Consider the following 15,700-nt stretch of genomic DNA (forward strand, 5'->3'; position numbering starts at 1 on the left):
AGGATTTTTTGCGATTTTACCTCTATTCTGATAGTAATACCTCATTTAGATTGCCCAAATAAAAATGAGGGATGCCTCTGGGTAGGGCTTGGGCCACACCTAATCATAGTGTCCTATGAAAGGTTGAAATTGTAACAATATAGGACAAGACATGTTTTAGATCCACCTTCATTCGTCTTATTGTAAGAGCCAAATGAAGCCAAGTCAATTCAGTCTTTTATCAACTAAAGTGGGTTGAGAGATCTTGTTTGGTCATTAAAAATTATGGAAAAAAGTTTTCTGTGTGAGAGAGTATTTATTTATTTATTTTTTTAATCTGAGACTTGAAATAGCCCTTAGAATTTTATTAAAAATGAAACTAATGATAAAAATAATAAAGGGGGACATAACTCGCCTTATCCCAATCTAAAAGAGACAAGTCACTCTATCACTTACAAAACCCAAAAGAAAACCCTTATAAAATAAACTATTACATTCTAAAAACTGATAAATCAACTTTGTCCTCTCAAATGATGCAACTAAGATCATTTGGAATAGGATCATCACCATAGAAGATCAAATTAATTGTAGACTCACAATCAAATAGTTAACCAATCTGCTGCTTGATTGCTTTCTCAAAATAAAAATGAGATGTGGATTCTCAGAGAATCGCAAAAGTCGATAATTTCCTGAAACCAATACCAACAGCTCCACAAATTGCTACATCCTTGCATTTGCTGTTCTTTCCCCTATGAAATGACCTTTCAATCTCTCATAAATTGAACCAAAAGAAAGCATTGATTAGGTCTCACGCTGCTAAACATTAATCACCTCCCCTTAAAGTATATCCATCAAGTTTGGAACCAAAAAAAAAAGAGAGGAAATTGAATGTTCTCTTAACGGCATACATCAATCACAAGGTTGGACATAAGAGAGTAACAAGGTGGTCTCCAAAGGAGGAGAAGAGAGGGTGATACATGTTGGGCATCTTGACGGCATCCCTGCCTTTTCCCTGGAATCCAAAATGGGATAGGTAATGGTGCGCATCTAATATAGGTGGGAAGTCTTCTACACTAATCACTCCCACCTTGTGAAGTTGAATTCATCTACTATATGTTCACTTACACGTCTGGGGTCAGATGATTAAATACCAACACTGTCATATCAGTCAGGTATCAATATCAAGTGCTACCATATCAATTAGGATATCACTGATAATGGTATTGATACGTATTGAACGATACTAAACTAATACCTCTAACACTCATCCTTCGATAGAATCCTTAATATCAATAGATTTTATGTAACACATCGTCGATGATCACCACGTCTATGATTCCACCATCAACACGAAGATACATAGCCTTGGCACCATTACTAGGTGGCACAGACCCTTTTCATGCAGAAACGTTATTATTCCCTTCCCATCACAATAATATTCCATACCTTTCCTGCCTATAAAATGGGCACAGCCCAGCTCAGTATCTTATCAACCATCTCTAGTACACAACTTTAGTCAGTCCGCATTGCTCTCGTCTTGGTCTGTTAGTGCTTTAGTACTGCTTGCCGTGAGCTCACTCAGCCATGGCTAACAAACATCTTATTCTACTAAGCTTCCTCTCTTTACTTCTCGTGGCCAACCACGGTTTGGCCACCAACAAGGCTGAGGGCACCATCGAACTCGTGACCAACAAACCTCAGGCCATCGGTTACGAAGGGAGACAGAGCCACACTCGCCTGAGGGAAGCTCGCCAGTGCCGTCTCCAACAGATCTCAGTGAGTCAACCTATGGGAGGAGAGCGAGGACCAGTTCCAATGCACTGAGAGTTGCAGCCATGAGAAATATCATCCAACGAACGAGGTATGTTTGGTGTTTCTGAACATAGATTTCATTCTTATCAAAAATTAGCCGTTACGGAGAGAATGCCCAAATTCAAATAGAACTATTTACATCTTAGTTTCGCATGAAATCCCAACACGTGTTTGTTCTCTGACTCAAAAGAATACCGACCTCATTTTACTCTTACTTTTCATAAAAACATAATTTCCTTTTATGATTTTACCCTATTCTGATGATAATACCTAATCTAGATTGCTCAATTAAAAATGTGAGAGATGCCTCTGGAAGTCAATTAGTCTTTTATCAATAAAGTGGGTCAGAGATCTTGTTGGTCATTAAAAATTATGGAAAAAAATTTTCTGTGTGAGAGCGTGATTTTCTATACTTACAAAACCAAAAGAAAACTTATAAAATAAACTATTACATTCTAAAGACTAGTAAATCAGCTTTGTCCTCTCGAATGATGCAACTAAGATCATTTGGAATAGGACCATCACCATGGAAGAACAAATTAATTGTATACTCACAAGCAAAATTAGCTAACTAATCTTACTCTATTGCTTTCCTGAAATCTCATAAATTGAACCAAAAGAGAGCATTGTTAGGTCTCAGCTGCTAAACATTAATCACCTCTCCTTAAATTATATCCATCAGGTTTGAACACATAAATGGCATCTTGAGGCATCCCTCCTTTTCCCTTGAATCAATATGGGATTGTAATGGTGCGCATCTAATACAGTGGGAAGTCCTCCACACTAATCACCCCTCAATTTTTTTTTGTAAAGATAGAACCATTGTTACATGACAACTCTTTTATCCCTTTGTTTAGTTCCCTACTCTATTGAAACCTCTATCCAAAAATTAAAATTGTGAACCTTACATTTACATCCTCGTACAGGCTTACCTCTCCTATGTTTCCTCCACTCTTACTAATATCTTTCACCCTAATTATTTCTAATTATCTCATCTTATTTAAAGGTCTGGTGGGTAGAAATTGAAAATGTTTGTTACTTAGAGTGTTGTATGTATTGATCCATATCGGATGGTTTACACCAATATTGCACCTTTCTTCTCATTTTACCCTCTGTATTCTGTACCTATCATATCATCCGGTATCGGTGTCGGCAATACTGAAACGGATCGGGATGACCGGGGATCCGGTACCGATACCTAAAACAAGAACCTGCCTCTAGCGAAATGGCCTTTGAGATCAAAGCCTGGATACTTCGACACACGCTGAGTTGATGCCCTTTCAAAGTTGGAAATCCGAGCTGCAAAACCAGAAAGAAGAAACGATCAAACCCTTTTCACTTCGAAGAAGCCGATGATCTCACCTACATCATCGAGATGTCTTCATGAGTGGTTCATGAATCACAGATCTTTCTCCAAAATGGAAGAAAAAAGAGGACCCGTGGAAAGGGGGAAGAGGAGGTGGAGTGAAATGGTCGAGGATCGCAATTGGAGCTGCTCTGTATCATGGATTCAACCCTTTATCTTGCAGTTAACGCTTCTACGCATTATATTATTATCACTCATAGGGCTTCTATTTACGAGATTCGAACCCCTAGATTTTCGATCAATCTCCTTCGAAGAAGCAAAGTTAACAGCCGAAGGTTCATATTTTAAAATGGTTTTGGGAAAGCTTCATCTTTACTGTTTTACAGATTTGAGAACGTTATTGCCAGCTTCTTAAGCAAGTTCCAGTTCGAGTTTAGCTGGATCTGATATAAATTTTTCTGACTTTTCGTTTTTGAAGAGATATCTATAATGTATCATCTGAGCCATTTGACCGCAGGGAGTTTGAGAGGATATGGCCACGAATTACTTGTCGAGCTTTGGTGGTTCTCTTCTCCAGATATCTGAGTTGAAGAGGAAAGTTTTCACTGGACACTTGATTTTGGTACATTCTTGACTCTCTCATATACATACATCTTGCAATGCAGTTTTTTGGAGTTTAAATTTTATAAATTCCCATGAATGTCATTAGAAACAGAATCTGGTTCTTTGTTCTAACACTCCATTGAGCCAGGTTTCAAGAATCAATTAACTACTCAATGTTCAATTTAGTGTTACTCAGACATTTAACATTTTAGCTGATTTCGGGAAGTTCTAAATCTTGGTCAGGTTGGCCATCCATTGTAAAGGGGAAGAATTAGAATTTTGAGTAACAAAACAGGATTTTTTATAAAGTTCAGGAATGGGGAGGTTCTGCTTTCCAAGATGCAGAATTACAAGAATAATGGGTTCACTTCAGATTCTGTTAGGAGGGCTTGTTATATTGCTAAGTATAACCAGTCTCTTTAGATTCTACTTTGCTGGGTTCTTCCTCCATGACGAAGACATTTGCCATCATTTTTATCATGTAAAGGATGTTTATGTCGGGTATGATGCAAAAGCTTTATCTGATCGGTTTGATGAAGTTCTGTATAAGGTGGCTAGTCTGCAGGAAAAGTTAGAGATCACTGTAGAAAATCTGGAGAAGAGCTATGGCACTTCGGACAAAATGAACATTTCCAAAGCAGAGTATAGGAAGTTTTTAGAGAAGGAGGTAATCCACCCTCTATACAGTGCTCATATATCTCTTAGACAGATTCGACTACCTGGAGTTGATGGGGGAAAGAACAGTACAATGAGGGAGGACCCCTTGATCAACTATTTCACGACTGAGGAGATTCGGAAGTATATAACACCAAAAAGTAACAGAATTAGGAAGCTCAATATTTATGGTACAGAGATGATTTATAACACAATAGGGCATGCTTGTGTCTTGATGAAGAATGAACTAGAAGAGTACATGGACTACGACATTGGATCCTACTGCAAAGATGATTGGAACTTAGCTCAGAAGCTCATGATTAAAGGCTGTGACCCTTTGCCCAGGAGGCGGTGCTTGGCAAGAGCCTCAAAAATCTATCTGAAGCCCTTCCCAGTCAATGAGTCCCTCTGGAAGTTACCGGAAAATAGAAATGTTCGGTGGAGCAATTATCAGTGCAAGAACTTTGGCTGCTTATCAAGCAAAAATCCCAGGCGGGGTTATAGCAAGTGCACTGGATGTTTTGAAATGGAGAAGGAAATGGTTAAATGGGTCAGTAATGGTTCACTTCCAATAGAGTTTCTGATAAATGATGTTTTAGCAGTCAAATCCGGGGAGATAAGAATAGGTCTAGACTTTGGCATTGGCACAGGAACTTTTGCTGCGAGGATGAGGGAACAAAATGTGACAATTATAACAACTGCTCTGAACCTTGGGGCACCATTCAATGAAATGATTGCTCTAAGAGGTCTGGTTCCTTTATATGTGACATTGAACCAACGACTTCCTTTCTTCGACAACACAATGGATTTGATTCATACAAATGGGTTCTTGGATGGATGGATTGATCTTCAATTGATGGATTTCGTCTTATTTGATTGGGATCGCATTTTAAGGCCAGGGGGATTGTTGTGGATAGATCGGTTCTTTTGCAGAAGAAGGGATCTAGATGACTACATGTTCATGTTTTTGCAGTTCAGGTATAGAAAACACAAGTGGGTTATTTCACCTAAATCAAAGGAAGAGGTTTATCTTTCTGCATTGCTGGAGAAACCACCTCGGGCTGTATGATTCTACTCCTTGCTTGTTATGTCCATCTCACTTGTGAGGAACTCATCATCTTTGTGGCCTCGGCATAATATGTATTTTTTTTTTTTTTTTAATATTTTTCATCTTGCAAATGTATTTTATTTGTCCTCTAAACAGTGTTCACAAAGCCTGGATATTGGCATTTCCAATCCAGGGCTGAAAATAAACTTTTTCGTTGATAATTGGAACATTACAGTGTTGCATGTGCTGAGCCAGTTTTATAGTTGGTACATGTCGAGCTTTGTCATTGAAACTGAAAATAACCATCCAAATGCACACATTTTGGGTTGCAGTTTTACACACATTTTTGGGGTCTCTTGTCCCCAGGGCTCTGGATTTTTTATATAGTTTTCCATGGTGTTCTGCAAGTACAGAACAAGATTGAAGTAAACAACTACACATATACCAGACACGACCCACATCATCAAGACCATGAGGCATTGCTGGCAGTATATCTTTATTTTCCATGGAATGGTTATTCAGTAATGATGGCAAATCCGCGATGATATTTTCATTGAACTTGTTCCATCCTTCTGAATGGTTCTTTAATTTTTGAATAATAGGCTCTATCAATGATTCATTTGCAATGGTTTTGTGATTGCTTTTGTGTGGTACATTACACCCAACAACTTTCTACACTGCATTGAACAAATTGGATCTATATTGTTAAGATATAATCATGAAATTACCTAATTTGGTCAATAGGTAGACTATATAGGATTTATATGGATTTTATTAAAAATAAGCCTTTGTTTTTAGTTAAATGAAATTGATAATTTACCATATTATTTTATCTGATTTTGATTAGTTTAAAATCTCTCTCTCTCTCTCTCTCTCTCTAAGGTGTGAGAAGCCTGTAACAAATAATTAGGAACGAAAGAAATACAAAGGACATGATAAGATGCATGAATGGTGAATGCACGCTAATTCAAGCTATAAAGAAAGCTTCTATGAGGGAACAAAATAAAAGCCTGGAACTCGGAAACACTATTCATGCTTTTTCTACCTCTGTCAGCAGCAAGCTCTAATCCGACATATGGCCTTCTGTTTGTTACTATATAATAAAGATTAGCAATAAGAATCTCAACCAATGATCCAACCTTCAACTAACCAATCCAACTGTTAACAGTATATCTGTGTAGCCATGGAGACCACCATAACCATAACAAGCCAAGATGTAACTAAGGAAGAACCAGAAACACTGGTATCTCCCAAGAATCCAAAGCCTTTGCAGACTTTCTTCCTTTCCAACATTGATCAAGCTGTGTGCTTTCCTGTTGAGACAGTCTTCTTCTTTGAGGGTCTTCCCTGTGGGTTCTTATCAACACTGGATGTAGCAGAAAGAGTGAAGAGATCAGTGTCTGAGTTGCTTCTGATTCCTTATTACTTCATGGCCGGCAGACTGAATTTCAATGTAGAGACCGATAGGCTGGAGCTTATCTGCAACAATGCTGGAGTTGTGTTCGTGAGTGCAACCTCAAGGCTTGCCTTGAAGGACCTTGGAGACCTCTCTCTTCCTAACCCTTCATTTCATCATCTTATTCATCAACCTGATCTCTCCAAGAGCCTCCTCGAGAAACCACTTCTTACAATGCAGGTAATCAATATTGTAACTTCATCATCAATTCAAAAGAAATCTATATGAGAAACCTGTAAACCTGTCAATCTTTTTGCATGGATCTTTGTGCTCATCCTTACTTGGAATCTCCATGTAGCCGACCCCATTAAGTTGGGGTAAGGTTTTGGCGGCTGTTGTTGTTGTTGTAAACTGAGTTTAATGATGTTGTCGTTGTTTTTCAGGTCACAAGGTTTAAATGTGGGGGCTTCTCAATTGGATTTGTGACAAACCACGGCATACTCGATGGCAGAGCTGCAAGTGAGATGTTTCAGAACCTTGCCTCTATTTGCAGAGGCCAGGGCTTGAAGCCCCACATACTATACATTGACAGAACCTGTATCAAAGCAAGAAACCCACCAAAGATCAAATACCCACACCAAGAATACACAAAGCAAATAGAGATATCTTCTCTAACATCTTCCTTCACCTCACCGTGTCTACCCTCCCCATCATTTCAATTCTCTATCAAGTACACTCGCAAGCTCTTTACTTTCAGTTCCCAAATGGTGAAAACCCTCAAAGACAAGGCCCTGGCCAAATGTTCAAGCTTTGATGTCATGGTTGCTCACCTGTGGAGAACAAGAACAAGGGCTGTGTTTAGTGACCCAGATGAGATTTCGACGGTTCTGTTTGCAGTGGACATAAGGTCTAAGATTTCTCCACCTCTGCCAAATGGGTTCACTGGCAATGCTGTAATTACTGCATTTGCTTCTGCAAAGGTGGGTGATTTGGAGGAGAAGCCTTTGTCATTCGCAGTGGAGATGGTGATGAGAGCTACGGATAGAGTAACAGATGAGTATGTGAGATCAGTGATTGATTGGTTAGAGGTTCACAAAGGTGTGCCTGCAACCTTGAATGGGAATTTTTATGTCTCAGCTTGGTGGAAGCTGCCTTTCTACGAGCTTGATTTTGGATGTGGGAAGCCAGTTCACTATGGGCCAATTGTGGGTGGGACTGATGAGTTTGTGCTCTTGCTTGCCGAGGGTAGTGGTAGGGGAAATGAGGGAGGAGGAATAAGTGTGTGGATAGGCCTGGAAGAAGACAAAATGCAAAAATTTATGGTTCATGTTTATGATATATGACTTTCTCGTTATTAGTTGGTGTGATTCTGTCTTCACTATGTGTGAAGGAATATATATATATATATATATATAGGGAAAAGGTTGGGTATGTCGCCGATATCAAATATGCTAGCACCCATTGTGTCTATCTTTCTCTTCCCTTTTTCTGAAATGACCCCCATATCCTTCCTGAATGATACTCCATCATGTGTTCCTATTGGTGCTATCCGCTAGCATACTTGATATCGACGGCATACCTATCCCTATATATATATATATATATTTGGTAAAGTGTGTGAAGGAAAACTTAATCCTATGCATGAGGCTCCCGCCACTGCAAGGTTTGAGGACGTTCATAATGTACGTAGCATTATCCCTGCTTCGCGGAGAGACTATTTTCAGATTTGAATGGAGTAACATTGTTGTTGCACCGAGGTCCACCCTCTCGGATTTTATAGTAAATTCCATGAGGGATTGGGTTCTCTTCAACCTCTCACATGCATGCAGGCACGTGCCACCAATTGGGTTCTCTCCAACCTCTCACATGCATGCAGGCACATGCCACCAAGTGTTGGGCTGTGGAGATGTGAGAGGTTGGAGGGAAAATCATTGGAGAGGATCCAAATTCATAAAACCATTTAACTTGTTAGTGAACTAGACAATTATGCATTGCATTTCTGGTAGTAGATCTGTAATCAAAAAAATGTTTGTGATTGTTCCAGAGGAAATGAAACACAAGATATGGTAGAACTCATGATGAAAGAAGTTTCTATGCACTTTACATCTCCCGGAGTAGCATATCACCCCTTGTTAGCATTCCATCCCCTGCTCTCTGAAGATGATTGTTGTCATCACTCCATTTCTCTATTAGAGTCCTGAAGTTAGGGAGATGGCGAGCAAAACGATTGGCCTTCTTTGATCAATAGCAAATGATGCAAGGCTTTTTTGTTGCTAGATTTTTGTTGTTCGGGAATGTTGGACCATTTTTTTTCCCATATCATTCAAGTTACGAACCATTTATACCACATTAAATAAAAGTTTTATGTCATTCCCATTTTAACCATGTTTTTGGTGGCCAAAGGAATGCCTATTTCTATAAACGTATTTATTTTAATATTTTTGTTAAGGGAAAAGGCTGGCATGTTGTTGCTGTTGGGATGCTTAGCCTGTGTCACATTCTCTCACCTCTTTTAAAATAATTCTGTGCATCCAGGACTCGCATTGATTGAGTCAGAAGCTCCAAAAAAACGCTAGTGACATGCCCAACCTCTCCCTTTTATTAATTTCAGTCATTTTGATTCATCTTAACTTGTTTCAGTCAAATTGAATGAGAATCCAACTAATTCCGATCAAAAACAACCGATCCAAACCGATTCGATCCCAGTTTTTAAAACAAAGTGATGATTGAATGAAACCAGGCAGGCAAAAAGGGAAAGCCGCTGTGCCTATGACTATATGAGCATTTTGCGTCTGCTATAGTTTGTTAAAATTTTTAATTGATACCTTACGAGTAATAATATCTCACTATATTTGCATTTGTTTAAATGAAAATAGCATTAAATTTTCCTATGCCTATGGAGATGGAATCCCGTCACCCATGCCGGGGTTTATCAAGGGTTTTCACTTCACCGCAATAGCGAACAAGCAATTGAGAATTACTGAGACAGAAAAGAAAGAAAGGACCAAACGAGGGCTGAATCCGAATTCTTCAGTATGGCTTCCATGGTTGCGGTTTGCATCAGTTTCTACAGGACGATACCCTTCCAAGCTTCAGAGGAAATTGCAAGTGAGGTAAAGGAAAAGATACAGAAACGATACCAGAAACCCTTTTTTTCTCTGTTCTGATTCTTTTTTTTTAGATTTTCAGATAAAACCCTTTTTCTTTTTCGCTTTAATGTAAATGGGCTAATACAAATTCGACTAAGTTTAATTGTTCAAGCTCTATTTCTCATATCTCAGTATTGAGCAACATTGGGAATTGAATTTTTTGACTCTGGGTAGCTGTGTTGTGTATAAAACCATGGCATTTGTTACCATTTCTAGTTATTTTTTTCTGGTGAACCTTGATTTCTGTGAATGTTCGTTTCAATTATAGATTATTTAGTGATTTACAATCTGGAAGCTGAAGGGTTGAAATAAATAATGTAAACTGCATGTTGTAATGACCATATAGATGAATTGTTTACTTTCTGGCTGTGAACTTGATTGGGGTTGATCTGTTAAATATTCTGCTTTTATGGATGCATAACAAGCTTAATCATAGTGGGCGGACCTGGGCGCAAAATCGTAAGGTTGCTCCATTGCGACTTTATGGTTGCTGGTTTGAGTAGGGAAACAGCCTCTCCGCAGAGCGGGGTAAGGCTCTGTGCATTATGACCCTCCCCAGCAGTGTCAGGAGCCTCGTGCACTGGTTACACCCCTTTTTATAGCAAGCTTAGTCACATAAATCCTCCAGTGGTTTAAGAGGCTGATCCAAATGCTGAACCTGCACCCATTTGATCTGGTATCTTTCTAAGATGCTGTGACATAGTTATAAATACATGGATTTTTTTAGTTTCCCTGAATTAGAATACTTCCCACTGGGAGTAATCTAGATTCAGAAATCATTTCTACGTATGGTCAGTTGTAGCATTCTGATTTCGACTTCATTTCAAAGCGAGTAAATGACCAAGGCGTGAACTTCATTCTGTAACTTCCAAAATTTAGGTTTCTTGGATCAGTATGTTGATATTACAAGGAAAACATGTATACCATTATTTGCATCAAGTTACTGCAATAACACGGAAATTTGACCAGTCAGGTCAGTTGTGTTTGGCCCATGGTTGGATTAACTTCCTTTTAAGTTTACTGGTTTTGCTCGAGCTTTACTATTCTGGATTAGTTTTTCAGTTTTGAATAGCTTTGTTCCCACCCCCAAAAAAAAAAAAATCCCCTGGTACAGTCTTGTGTAATAGAACATGAAACAGTTGCAACATGTCACGCACAATTGTATTGGTTTACTTCATAGTTTTCAATGGGACTAAGCGCCCTAGCCGTGCAGTATATGTAGTATAGCGATGATAATTTTATATAATTATGCTTATATTTTCATCTCTTCTTCCCCTTTTTTTCTGTTTGGACCTTCTTTTTCCTACTTTGTTTTGTTGGATCCATGTAGCCGACCCCATTAAGTTGGGATAAGGCTGACTGGCTGAGATTGTTGTCGGTGTTGATTATATTTACCATAGAAGCCAGTCAGTGCGATATAATTATTCTAATAGTGAGCGAATATGAGAAAACCAACATAACTGATATAATACAAGGCATGCTGTCATAATGCCACAAGGCAACGCCAAGGCGTCCAAGGTGGTCACTTCCCTTGCATCAAACAAGGTGTGGTGTCACCTTGGACCCAATAAGGTGCCACCTTGACAACTAGGGTTTATTTCATCTATTTCAGAATGAGATTGTCATAAAATTCTTATTTGATATGACTTTGATCTGGGCATATTGTTTTTGCTGGGAAAAATTTGAGTTTAGTTGTAAATGTCTTTCATTAAACCTGATAGTTTGAAGGGGATCTCCTGCAGAGAAAAAATTCAACTAGGTTGGCCTTCAACAGATTTTCAAGCTACCGAGCCTCCAGGCCAGGTCTTTTCTTCAATCTCTTTGCACTACTTTGTCATTGATAAATTGAAATATTGAAATTAAAGTGAAGATTTTTTTTTCCCTTCAAGCTATTGTGAGATTATTTTTCTTTTCCTTTGAGATATTGTGTGGAATTGATGATCGATTCCCATAAATGATTCCTAATTATCTCTGAAGTCAAAATTACCATTGTTTAAATTATGAAACACAAACAGTTGCTGATCTCAAGTCAACTCTCGGCAAGAGATTTTTATCATATTATTGTCTTTGACCTCAAAATTCAAATATGACCAAATTAGATTTTGCTTTATATCTTTTCCTTCATGGAGAAAAAGATCAATTTTTTTGCAAGTTCTACTGAGTGACTCCCATGTTATTTCTTTTCAAATAATTTCTTCAGTTGCCATTAATTCTCCTCCCTGATGTTTTGAGGAGTTGGTTTTAAATGTCTTGGATCAAGTTCATGCATTTTGGATGACAGCAGTATACCCATCTTTTAGATGGTGAAAAAATGAAGAACCTCATCAAATAAGTTTGGTCGTGTTTTACTGGTTCAGTTTACACTTACAAGACTTCAAACCTTAAAAAAGAAGCAGACGACAGCTTAAATTAGAATTGGATTTTAGTAACCGAGTCTTACATTGTGTTTTTGAAAGTTGATTAATAAAATCTTCTCACAAGGGGGTTGTTTCCTTCGAATCCGTATAAAACTGACCACTCCAAGCTTGCAGGTAACAAATTGCATATAAGCAGTCATTCAGATACAGGAAGTTTTACAGCGAGTTCTGGTCGTGATCATCTTACAGCATCCAGTAGACATTGTTGTGTAACTATTTCTGAACTTTTAGATCCCATGTTTAGTAACAGTGTAGTGCTATATGGTTATTGGGTGGGGCCTGATATTGAAGATGGATGGGGTTATATAGAAGCATTTGTAAGCCAAACTTTCTGATTATTGAATGTTCTTGGACATGTGTTGCATAGTGAAGCCAAACCCTTTTATTTTTTCAAATGATTAATGAACCGTCATAGCCCCCCGGATGGGGAGATTTTGTTTCTCTCTCCTGTTTTGTGTTTTGTTGATCTCTCTTCAGCCACTCTCCCGGTGAGAGATGATCTAAATCCGATTCACCAATTATGTGCACCGGACAAGCCTCCGTACGGCAAGCGACGTTTTCGCAGGACCAATGGGCGATAGTGGGCATGCCAAGACTCGAATTCACAATCAGCTGACTCGAGCGATGATGGGTTGAGGGCATTTTCACCACTAGGCTACCAACCCCATTGGTTTTAAAATAATGGTATCAGCCAACTTGATTGATTCTATTTGATGGAATGATTCTAAATCAAGATAATTTGGTTCACAACTGGACTTTTGTTAAAGAGAGTTTTTCTTCACCCATGGTAAAAAGATAATATATTTCCTTTGTCATTGGATCGGACTCCTAGGGTATGAAGGGTGTAAAACAAACTGAAACTATTTATCGAAATTGAAACTGAACCGAATCATTTACATTAAAATGAAAAAATCATTTAATAAATGATTTGATTTTGATTTTAAAATGAGACCATTTGTTGAATGATTCAATATGGTTAAAAAATTGAAATTGATAAAGAAGACAAAGCTAAACTATATATCAGAGAGACAAACTACAACCTACCCAGCATGATCAGTAGAATTATCGGCCTAGCCATCCAAAATCATAACTGAATGATTGACATCACAAGTTTTCTCGGGGAAGACTCATGAGGGAAATCATGAGGACCTAAATCAGCAACCCATTTATTGATAACACTCAAGTAAAAATAGAGGTGATGGAGTAACCTTTTGGAAAGTACACTTATTTCAAACATTCCAAATATAGTATCTAGACTGGTTGATGGAGAAGGAATTCAAAAAGATAATTAAGAAAAGAGTTCGAAAGGAAATTTGTACTTAAACCCAATGGTTCACTCATTTTATTGTGGGTCATCTTATCAAGAATAATCCTAATGCCCAAAATAGGTTTGTCAATTGAAACTTGTATGGAAACTAATATTAGCATTGAGTTTAAGGCCCGTTTGATTTTGTTTCTTGAAACGTGTTTTTTGTTTTTTCTGTGTTTATAAACTGAAAAACATTCCAAAAATAGTTTGATTTTTTTGTTTTGTTTCACTTGTTTTTTAAAACAGAAATATAAATTTATGCCTATTTTTGTGTCTAGAAAGAGGAATGGAGAAACAAGTCAGACTTGTTTTTCTGTTTCTAGAAACAAGTGGGATGGACAAAAATTTTTAAAAATTCGATATTTCACTCGACCTACCTCAACCTCAACCCGTTGTTGAAATTTCTCGTTATCCAGATGCGACGATTCTAACCTAGTTATGCGAAGCTCACATTTTTGGATTATTTTCATCCTTTTAAAGCTCATCTCCACGAAGCATACCTACAACTCCAACGTCATGCCTTCACTCTTGAATTGCATACCTACAATTACCATTCCTAGTATATAGACATAATACTTCCTTTCTATGTAGGCCTTAGATTTCATAATAGGAACTTTCTCAATAAAAAAAGCAACATTAGGGGGGAACCACCAACTCAAGAGGGTACAACGCCAATGGTCTTCACCCGTCGAAGTATTAATAGAATTGCAATCCACTCAATTAGACAAGGAGACAGGTAATACAAAATTTTTAAGGGAGCGTACTCTTTTTTTTTGGATGAATAATAATTCATTACCAATGAAGAAGAATATACAAGGGAAAAGGGAGGAGGGATGAGGGAGGAGGGAGGCTTATGCTAACAACGAGAAGCAACCCAAGGGGAAAACAAAAGCAAAAGGACACCAAAGGGAACACCCTCAAAGCAACAAAGAAAAGCGTGGGGAGGGGGAGGGGGAGGGGGAGGGGGGGAACACCTTCAGGAGGGGTGGATCATATCAGCTTGAAGATTCCAACAGGATAATATGAGAGAGTTCTTAGGGGAGCACGGAGGGTACTCATTATGATAGTAGATTATTTATAGATTTTTTTTTTGATAATAGGTTTGCATTAAATAATTACTTATGTTTTTTTTTTTTTTTTTTTTTTTTCTTCTTCTTTAATAAAATTAGGTTTTAAGGTGTGCCATTTTCTATGAAATCGTTTAAGAACTGTATAAATCATTTATAAATGATTTGGTTTTATTTTCATTACATAGAATAGTTTGATTTTGATTTGTACATTTAACACATGAACCGAACCAAATCAGACAAATATAGTGAAGGCAAACTGTCCAATACAGGATTCAAAAATCGGATCCGGATCAACAAAAATTTTTGGGTACAAACCATTCCGAGATTTGATGATTCAGTACCAATCCACCGACCCAATAGCAAAAACGTAACTCCGTTCGATCATAAACGTGCATTGCAAGGAACAGGGAAGCCCGGTTCCTATATTGTCGATTCGGTTTTATTTTCATTACATGGAATAGTTTGATAAATAATTTGATTTTGAATTCGAACCAAATTAGACCAATATAGTGAAGGCAAACCGTCCAATACAGGTTTCAAAAATCGGATCTGGATCAACAAAATTGTTCGGGTACAAATACCATTATGAGTCTTGACCGATTCATACCAATCCACAGGTATGACCCAATGGCAAAAAAAGTAACTCCGTTCAATCATAGATGTGCGTTGCAAGGAACAAGGAAGCCCAGCTCCTTTATCGTCGTAACTTTGTTAACCAAAAAATCTTAACAACGAAAAGATTCCATAAAAATCTGGAAATTAAGGATAATATGAGGGAGTTCTTAGGGGAGCAGGGACGGTACTCATTATGATAGTAGATTATTTATAGATTTTTTTTTTAATAGTAGGTTAGTATTAAATAATTACTTATGTTTTTTTTTTTTTCTTTTCTTTACTAAAATTAGGTTTTTAGGTGTGCCATTTTCTATGAAACCGTTTAAGAACTGTATAAATCAT

General features: G+C 37.8%; 3 protein-coding genes across 4 annotated transcripts; all 3 read left to right on the forward strand.

The window, feature by feature from the left end:
- Positions 1 to 3,022: 3,022 nt before the first annotated feature.
- LOC122090661 (probable methyltransferase At1g29790) lies at positions 3,023 to 5,631 on the forward strand. Of its 2 annotated transcripts, XM_042660311.1 has the most exons (3): positions 3,023 to 3,432; positions 3,615 to 3,719; positions 3,944 to 5,631. In XM_042660311.1, exon 3 carries the CDS (start codon positions 4,017 to 4,019, stop codon positions 5,421 to 5,423), a length of 1,407 nt encoding a protein of 468 aa, XP_042516245.1. In that variant the 5' UTR covers positions 3,023 to 3,432; positions 3,615 to 3,719; positions 3,944 to 4,016; the 3' UTR covers positions 5,424 to 5,631. The 2 variants fall into 2 exon arrangements, with proteins under 2 accessions (XP_042516245.1, XP_042516243.1); XM_042660309.1 differs by having other exon boundaries at positions 3,615 to 5,631.
- Positions 5,632 to 6,258: 627 nt separating this feature from the next.
- LOC122090662 (omega-hydroxypalmitate O-feruloyl transferase-like) lies at positions 6,259 to 8,141 on the forward strand. Its single transcript, XM_042660312.1, has 2 exons — positions 6,259 to 7,038; positions 7,242 to 8,141. Exons 1-2 carry the CDS (start codon positions 6,586 to 6,588, stop codon positions 8,139 to 8,141), a joined length of 1,353 nt encoding a protein of 450 aa, XP_042516246.1. The 5' UTR covers positions 6,259 to 6,585.
- Positions 8,142 to 9,477: 1,336 nt separating this feature from the next.
- Positions 9,478 to 12,806, forward strand: LOC122091225. The gene is made up of 3 exons (XM_042661080.1): positions 9,478 to 9,911; positions 11,690 to 11,750; positions 12,479 to 12,806. Exons 1-3 carry the CDS (start codon positions 9,834 to 9,836, stop codon positions 12,697 to 12,699), a joined length of 360 nt encoding a protein of 119 aa, XP_042517014.1. The 5' UTR covers positions 9,478 to 9,833; the 3' UTR covers positions 12,700 to 12,806.
- Positions 12,807 to 15,700: the final 2,894 nt, after the last annotated feature.

Source organism: Macadamia integrifolia, chromosome 10, assembly GCF_013358625.1.
Source record: "Macadamia integrifolia cultivar HAES 741 chromosome 10, SCU_Mint_v3, whole genome shotgun sequence".
Lineage (NCBI taxonomy): Eukaryota > Viridiplantae > Streptophyta > Magnoliopsida > Proteales > Proteaceae > Macadamia > Macadamia integrifolia.